The 8,644-nt window shown below is 56.5% G+C and overlaps 1 protein-coding gene across 1 annotated transcript; it reads left to right on the top strand.

Annotated features, from left to right (window-relative positions):
• The first annotated feature begins 966 nt into the window (after positions 1 to 966).
• Positions 967 to 8,609, top strand: GZF1 (GDNF inducible zinc finger protein 1). The gene is made up of 6 exons (XM_024750785.1): positions 967 to 1,201; positions 2,109 to 3,519; positions 4,654 to 4,748; positions 6,161 to 6,328; positions 6,762 to 6,919; positions 7,229 to 8,609. The coding sequence occupies exons 2-6, from the start codon at positions 2,129 to 2,131 to the stop codon at positions 7,562 to 7,564; spliced, it is 2,148 nt and encodes a 715-aa protein (XP_024606553.1). The 5' UTR covers positions 967 to 1,201; positions 2,109 to 2,128; the 3' UTR covers positions 7,565 to 8,609.
• Positions 8,610 to 8,644: the final 35 nt, after the last annotated feature.

Raw genomic sequence — 8,644 nt, 5'->3', positions numbered from 1 at the left:
CCAAAAGGGTTGGGGACCGCTGTTCCAGATGATGACTGCGCAGAGGATCTGTCTCATTTCTCGACGTTGTCTACACTGCATAAACTGAACCAGAAGACACCGGATGAGAGAACGGCCCAGGGTCCGCTGGGCGTTTGGGGGAAATGAGGACAAACGGAGGCTCGGAGTAGCGACGTGAAGCCTCTGGGACGCGAGGGCCCGTACCCTGGGGTCGCCGGCGAACGGCCGACGGCTTGCACACACCCGGGAGCGGCGGCCGGAGCCCGAGGCTCGGAGGCTCTCGGAGTACAGACGGCCTCCGGTTCAGCTCCTGACTGCCCGCCCGCCTGCCGCGTGCCCAGAACGAACACAGCCGCCGACTCTGCAAGGCGCCGCTGGGTATCCAACAACCGCTTCTTGCGGCACGTGGAGGCGCCGAGCCCTCTCCCCGAGCCGCGCCCTCTCCTGCAACCTCCTCCCGCCTCCCCGCCCCCTCCTGCCTCCTCCAGCGCCCTGCTCCTCCACCTCCCTGTCCTCTCTCTCCGCCCCGCTCCTCCAGGGGCTCCACCCAATCCGGCGACCCACCCACCTGCTGTACTGCCCATGGGCTGGAGCCGGGGCGGGACCCGCGTGAGACGGTGTGCCTGCCCCGCAGGTCACGTGACTTTCGGGGTGGGCCGGCCCTGCCCCCGCCGCGTTGCGAGAAGCGCAGAGCCGCCGGCACAGTGCTCTGCGCAGGCGCAGACCGTGGTTCCCGGTGGGTGACGCAATCCTGCGCAGCCGGCCAGGCGTACGGCGGCAGCGTGTGTCGGATCACGTAACTTCCCCGAATGGCCTCCGCAGTGGGACGTGCATGCGCAGGTCCTCCCCTACCCGCGAGGGACGGGGCCAGGCCCACCGCGGCCAATCGGCGTCTCCTTCGCCGGCGCCGCGCCCCGCCCCCCCGTCCATCGGGAAGTGTGTGCGTTCTGGGGCCTAGTCCTCGGAACCGCGGCGGCGGCGGCGGCGGCGGCGGCGGCGGCGGCGGCCGGGCTGTGTGTGCGCGGCCCGCGAGGCAGAGGGCGCTAGGCCTGGGTTCCGAGTCGGGCTCAGGGGCCACGCGCGGGCCGCGAGGCCGCCGGGGAGTCGGGGCTGGCCTAGCTGTCGGCGGACGAGGGCAGAAGCGGCCACCTGCGGCCATTGCCCCGCCGACCGGCGGGCGCTGAGGAGCTGGACCGGGCAGGTGAGGCCGGCCTCAGGGACCCGGCCGAGCCTGGAGGCGGGCGGCAGATGCGGGAGCTAAAGGAGGGTGCGCCGGGGGGAGCGTCCGCGCCGGGTCCGGGAGGACGGATCCCCGGCCGGTCCGGGCTTGGCGGCGGGAAGGTGGTGCGCGGGGAGGCCCGAGTCCGGCCCGGCCGCCCTGTGACCTTGTCAGGGCTTCCTCCGTGACGCCTGCTCGAGGGTCGCCGGGACGGCCGGCGCGGCTGCAGCCCTCGTGACGGCCTGTCAGCCTCCAGCACGGGAGCTACTGCGGCTCGGAGGTGTTGAGGGCCCTGCTCAGCGTAGCGCAGCTGTGCCCCCGGCGCAGTGCCCCGCGTCGCTTCGCTGCAGTGACGGTGACTCCAGTAGGAGGGACTTAACGAGGTTGGAGAATGATTGTGAATTGTGGGCTACTTTCCATGAAATTTTCTTCATATAAAGTAGTTTAGTTGGTTGTTTTCAAAGGTAGACAAGGTTTGCTCTCATCCGTGGCCGCCATGTATTATATTTTGTTTTATTTGGTTTCCTGATCAAAGTAGTAGACATTATTTATTGTTGCTATAAATTCTGTTAGTTTGGGGGTCTGGGTCTGTATGTAAATTACAAAATGACCTAGAGAAGCCAATTACTGCTTTAATGTATTTCATTAATCATCACTTTATCTTTAGGGCAGTCTTAGTCTGTTTTCATGCAAATATCTCATGAAGGTGCATCAGGGCTTCAGAAAAATGCTAAGAAGTGACGCGTCACTTGAATCTGTACATGAGAAAAGCTAGGTTTAGGTCGTCAATCAGCTTACATCCTCTAAAGAACTGACATAATCCTCATAATTGTTAATCCTTCTACTTCAGAGGTTGCTCATGCGTGAATAATTCTCGGTTTGTTTTCAGAGCTGTTCCTGGGAAGAAACATGGAGAGTGGTGCAGTTCTGCTGGAATCCAAGTCCTCCCCGCTTAACCTTCTGCATGAAATGCACCAGCTCCGGCTGCTGGGTCACCTGTGCGACGTGACTGTCAGCGTGGAGTACCAGGGCGTCCGGGAGGAATTCATGGCCCACAAGGCGGTGCTGGCAGCCACCAGCAAGTTTTTTAAGGAAGTGTTTCTTAACGAGAAGACTGCAGACGGCTCGAGGACTAACGTCTACTTAGACGAAGTGCAGGTGGCTGACTTTGCTTCTTTTCTTGAGTTCGTCTACACTGCAAAGGTCCAGGTGGAGGAAGATCGGGTGCAGCGAATGCTGGAAATGGCAGAAAAGCTGAAATGTTTGGACTTATCTGAAACTTGTTTTCAGTTGAAGAAACAGATGTTAGAGTCGGTACTTTTGGAGTTGCAGAATTTCTCGGAGTCTCAGGAGGCAGAAGGGAGCAGCGGTTCCCAGGTCTCTGCTGCTGTCTCCCCTGATGCTCGGGCAGGTGTGGCCGCGGACAGCCCTCTGGCCAACGGCGTCGCGAGTTCCTTGGATCCCCCAGCAGCAAGAATCGGCAACAGCCTGTTGCCAGATCTGCCCTCGAGAAAGTCTAGGGAGAAGCCAGACAAGAGAAAGGAGATCGCTAAGTCCCCCTACCCCAAGCTCAGAAGGGCTAGCGGGAGGCTGGCTGGGAGGAAGGTGTTCGTGGAAATCCCTAAAAAGAAGTACACTCGACGACTCCGAGAGCAGCAGAAGACTGCTGAGCAGGATGCCGGGGACCGCGGGGGCCCCCGTGAGCCCAGCCCAGACGCCGGGGCAACGGTGAAGGAGCTGGTCACAGTCACGAAAGACGAGGAGGACGGCGGGGCTGGGACCGAGGCGGAAGCAGTGCTGCCGAAGGCGGGGCAGGGAGAGGAGGACGAGGACGAGGATGAGGACGAGGAGGGCGAGGAGGGCGCGGGGAGGCGGAGGAGCAGCTTCCGGTGCACGCGCTGCGAGAAGGCCTTTCTGTACGAGAAGAGCTTCCTGAAGCACGTGCGGCACCACCACGGCGTGGCCACCGAGGTGGTCCACCGCTGCGACACCTGCGGCCAGACCTTTGCCAACCGCTGCAACCTGAAGGGCCACCAGCGCCACGTGCACAGCAGCGAGCGCCACTTCCCGTGCGAGTTGTGCGGCAAGAAGTTCAAGAGGAAGAAGGACGTGAAGCGGCACGTGGTGCAGGTGCACGAGGGCGGCGGCGAGCGGCACCAGTGCCAGCAGTGCGGCAAGGGCCTGAGCTCCAAAACGGCGCTGCGGCTGCACGAGCGCACGCACACGGGCCACAAGCCCTACGGCTGCACCGAGTGCCCGGCCACCTTCTCGCAGCCCTCGGCCCTCAAGACCCACCTGAGGTAGGCACGGGCCGCCTCGAGCCCCAGAACGCACGTGGAGACGTGGGGGGCGTGCAGGAGGTGGCCGGTGTGGCTGCCTCGCGGGATGGGTCACTTTTCAGTTCGCTCCCTCTCAAAGTCGGGGGCTGTGTTGAGCCTCTGGGTTCTCTCTCGAGGCAGAGATGCGGGCATGGCGCTCCCTGGGCGTGGGCCCGGCTGATGGGGACCCGCGCCTCCCGCTCAGGTGCAGGGGCCTCTCCCGCTCCTGGTGCTGAGGCCTCCCGCCACCCTTGCCGAGTGGGGCCAACGACCCCGTCCCCCTTCCTGATCCTTCATTTGGGACGCAGTCCTGTGACCGGCTGGGTGGCGAGTCCCCCTGAAGACCTCAGCAGGGCGACACTTCTTTGGGCTTGGAGAGTGCCTGTCGCCAATCTAAGCTCCAGGATTAGGACGGACAGGGACTCCAGTTACTGATTTTTGAAGTGTAGGTGGGTGACATTCAGTTTTTAAATAAATTCCCTTGCAGTGCTCAGTACTTATGCTTGAAATCCAGACAAAGCAGTTTTCTACTCTCCCCTAGATCTGCCATCATCCTGGGCCAGTCCAGGGGTGGGAGCTGGGTGTTTCTTGTCCTTTTATTGTCATTTATAGCCCGGCTCAGGAAAGGCTCAGTAAACATGGTGACAGCCACTCCATCCTCGCCCTGAAGTGCAGTGCTTACGCATGCACCCCAGGGACCGGCTGGCTTCATGTGTTGATAACAGCTCTTTCTAGACCGTTACGTCAAACTAGGAAAGGATGGTAAACATGTGGATCACGTGGTACTTTTGTCAGCCATGGTTCCTAAGGTGTCTGTGGGTGGCTATTCTCAATGAGGGAGCTTTATAAATACCACACGGTGCTGTTGGGTGTCGTAAACAGCCTGCAGAGGCACAGCCTGTGCCTGCACCTGGGGGCAGCACGTGGGGGGACTCGGCGTCTGGCGGGGATGTGGCGGTCTTGACTCTGGCAGAGACTGGGGGTGAGGGTCCTGGGCCTCGCCGCCTTTCAGTCCTTCGCATTCAGGCAAAGCGTCTCCCCAGGTGAGGGAGGAGATGGTAATGCAGAGCGAGCTTTGACACATCCCGAGTTACCCTCTGAATGTTGTGCTTTCAGAATTCACACAGGGGAAAAACCTTTTGTCTGTGATGAATGTGGCGCAAGATTCACTCAGAACCATATGCTGATTTATCATAAAAGGTGTCACACAGGTAAGTACTCCATGGTGATTGAACGTCTTTCCTGGCTGTAGGAGGAAAACCGCAGTTTTCTTCATTTAGAAGTTGGCATCTGCCAAGTGGTTTAGGTTAAAGCCCTGATACGCTCTTCCGTCTCATAAGTGAGCATAAGTAAATGAGTAAAATCCGCCCGCTGCCTCCAGGGCTGTGTGCTTGTGGCCATGACCTCGGAAAGAAATTGCTCAGAGTATGGGAAAAGATATATGCTATTATCCCGCTTCTTGCCATCTCTAGGAACAGAGCATTAGAAAAAACCTGACTGTCCAAGCCCAGGGAAGTGGTTCAGTAAATGGGTAAATCCACCCTGTCCCGTCCCAGGCCCTTCTGACTAAGGTCTCTGAATATTACGAAAAACACCTGTGTTCGGCTGTTGACTTGAAAAATGCACAATTGAGTATACGGTGAATCCCAGCTTTATTGAAAACCTGCAGAAATATAAAGTAGTTACATGATGTGTTAAGGTGGGGGAATCGTGAGGTGTTCAGAATTTCTGTGGTACGATTTCATCAGGTGAGGGAGAACGTTTAAGCTCTTTGTTTTGTGCAGTGCTCCTGGGGTTCAGAGCTCTGGGGCATGTGGAGTCTAGCTGTCGGGTACTGGGCTTATCACGCTAACCCAGTGCTGCTCCCATTTAAAAATCTTTACTTCTTTGACTGTCCTATGAGCCTCAAGTTCAAATGATGAGATAGATGAGCCACTTAATGATGTGAATTAATAGACTAAAATGAGCAGGATTGGTGTCTGATGGAAGACTGGGGTCGGGGGAGGTCAGGCCACACCGAAGGATTAAGTTAGAATCGGTCGTTTGATGAACATGCTAATATATTTGGATTTTATTAAAGCCAGTAGTTTTGTTTTGATGTTTGAGAAATTGGGGCACGCCTGACAGAGGAGTCTGGTTTGTGGGCCCTCAGGGCCCCAGCTGCACAGCGTGAAGGGTGGACGCCCTCCTTGCCCTGACCCCACCCCAGGCGGCTGGGGGCTGCTCCAGGACAGCCCCGCGTGTCCACTGCTCACTCCGCTCCCTTCAAGAGGGGCTTCTGTTCTGACGGAGACCCACAGAAGCCCTGTGAAAAAGTCCAGCTGCTCCACCAAACCAGTTGTCGAACTGTTTTTCTTGTTTGGGATGACTGAATTTCCAAAACGTGAGCTGGCTGAATGCGCTCTTTAATTCTCATCTACTGGGATCTTTCTTGGGATTTCCAGGGACATTTTACACCAGCTTTCAGCAGGTAGCAAGCACTGGACACAAAGAGATATTTTATGACAGTTTTAACTAGAAAAGAACGCGCTGCCTGCCAGGGCACTTGGGAGGGTGGACCCCATGCTCCGCGTGTTCTAGCGCCCGTGTCTCTTCTAACTTCGTGTCTCATGTCTTCATGTAGGTGAGAGGCCTTTCATGTGTGAAACGTGTGGCAAGAGTTTCGCTTCCAAGGAGTATTTAAAACATCACAACAGGATCCACACTGGGTCCAAACCCTTTAAATGTGAAGTTTGTTTCAGGACTTTTGCTCAGCGGAATTCGCTTTACCAGCATATCAAAGTCCACACAGGTATGGCTGGAATGTTGCCAGAGAAGGGAGGTCAGTGTGGCAAGAAAATATCCCGAAGGTTTTAGATTTTCTGGAAAATTATTTGGAATTTAGCTTTAAGTCGTGCGTCCTAATAGCATTTAAACATTTTTGAGTGTCTAGTTTCTGGCTCTGACAAACTGGAAAGGTGTGAATGTGTGCACATGGATGTGGACGTGTGAACCTTTGAACACCTTGAGATTAGAATTAGGGGTGATGATCTGCACGTGCTTGTGAACACTCACACCCGCGCAGGGTCACTTACGACTGGAAAGCTGTGGGTGAGGCCACGGACCCCTGGGGCTCCTGCACGGTCCGCTGCTCGTGCCCGTGTCGCCCTCCCCATGGCAGCTTGGGACGCCGGGCGGCCCAGAGCAGCCGGTAGCTCTCGTGTCCTCCGTCCCTTCCCTCCCAGGGGAGCGGCCCTACTGTTGTGACCAGTGTGGCAAGCAGTTCACGCAGCTCAACGCGCTCCAGCGCCACCATCGGATCCACACGGGGGAGAAGCCATTCATGTGCAATGCGTGTGGGCGGACATTCACCGACAAGTCCACGCTCCGGCGGCACACCTCGGTGAGCGGCCAGGCCGGCCCCCACGGACGGCCGCCGGACAGCAGAGCCACCCGCCCCCCTTCCCTGAGGCCCTCAGTCTGTAAGGGGGTCCCAGGGGAAGGCGGGGCTCTCCCTCCCCTGCAGCGAGGGCGGCCAAGGGGGGTGTGAAGCAGGGCCCGGGGCATCCTGAGTTATTTCTGGCAGGGACCACGTGTCTGACGGTTGGAGAAGGCTGTTGTACTTGGTAACCAGTGGCTGTGAATTGGGGGCTCTGCAGATCCTGGTTAGGGACACAGTGGGTGACCTCTCTGTTCTGCGTTTGGTCCGCAGATCCATGATAAGACAACTCCATGGAAGTCTTTCCTCGTCATCGTGGACAGCTCTCCCAAGGATGGCGATGGGCACAAGACTGAGCAGCCCGATGAAGAGTACACGCCATCCAAACTCTCTGATAAATTGCTGTCTTTCGCAGAAAATGGCCATTTTCACAACCTGGCCACTGTGCAGGGCAGCATGCCTGCCGTGCACGATGACAGTCCTGCGGACCCGGCCTGTAAGTCGGACGGCCCTGTGGGGCCCCAGGACACGCTGCTGGCCACCACCATCAACGAGCTTAGCGAGCTGACGCCGCAAACGGACGCGGGCCCACACAGCTCCACTCTCTGACTCACACGGACTAGAGCACGGGGTCACCTGCCCCGCGGTCCCAGCCTTGCACCTGCACGCGTAAGGGCTGGACGCGAGCGTTCGTCAGGGGTCAAGAACAACTGTGGGCAAAGAAGTGGGCAAGGATGGCTTCCACAGTTTCTTGAATTTCTGTTAACTTGCACGTCTCTATCAAACCATTTCTCATGCTTTCCCTTAGAAATCCTGATCTGCATGGTCTCAGCCACACTTTATCAGCAAACAAGGCAGTTAACATAACCTCACTTAATTCTGGTGGAATTATCCTAATGCTTGATGACCTTGACATTCCTGAGGCTGGGGTTACTGCTCAGCTTCTTCGTGGAAGTTTATTTCTGATACTTTAAAGCTATTTTTCTACCAACCTGAAGTAAAACTGGGACCATATATTTATTTTCAGCTGTTTCTTTCCTGTTGAAGCCGGTCAGGTGCTCTGGGACACTGGAATGGGGCTAAAGAGACAGATGACTGCACTTGTCCCCCTCTGCCCCCGTTTGTAGGCACTAAACTGAACACTTGTAAAGTAGCTGCTCACAGCACACATGCAACTAGGAAGTTTGTCATAAAATGACCTGAGATGTGGCTACAGGTTTCATTTCTAAAAATCCAATTTAAAAAAGCTGTCCTACCAAAGACTAGCAGAAAACAGCATAGTAGTTTTTGCAAAGAGGTGTGAAAAATTAAGCCAGGGGCTTGATGAGAACACTTGAAACATAGTGTAGTTATTTTATCCACGAGTAGCAGTGAGGTGGTGGTAGCCAATCTAAGAACACAGAATACTAGTAGTTTTGCTAGGTTCTTTTGACAATTTCTGTGATTTTCAGAAACCCAGCATTTCTCATTAACATGTCAAGACGCTGACACAGGCAAGTCACTGGCGCACGTGTTCCCCCGGGAGCATGAGTGAATTTGGCAAAAGGGACCAAAAGCCTCCGTACACTCCTCTTTGATTAGCCTTAAGAGTGGACCATGGAACCGCCAACCTTGTCTTAAATGCACCTGTCTCATGCTGGCCTTTGGTAATTCCGCTGTCTGCCGCTCCGCGGCACGTGGGATCCTCCC

This window comes from Neophocaena asiaeorientalis, unplaced genomic scaffold (assembly GCF_003031525.2).
Source record: "Neophocaena asiaeorientalis asiaeorientalis breed wild unplaced genomic scaffold, Neophocaena_asiaeorientalis_V1.1 scaffold567, whole genome shotgun sequence".
Classification (NCBI taxonomy): Eukaryota; Metazoa; Chordata; class Mammalia; order Artiodactyla; family Phocoenidae; genus Neophocaena; species Neophocaena asiaeorientalis.
Note: the sequence above shows the minus strand (reverse complement) of the source record. Positions and strands in the feature narration are given on the sequence as shown.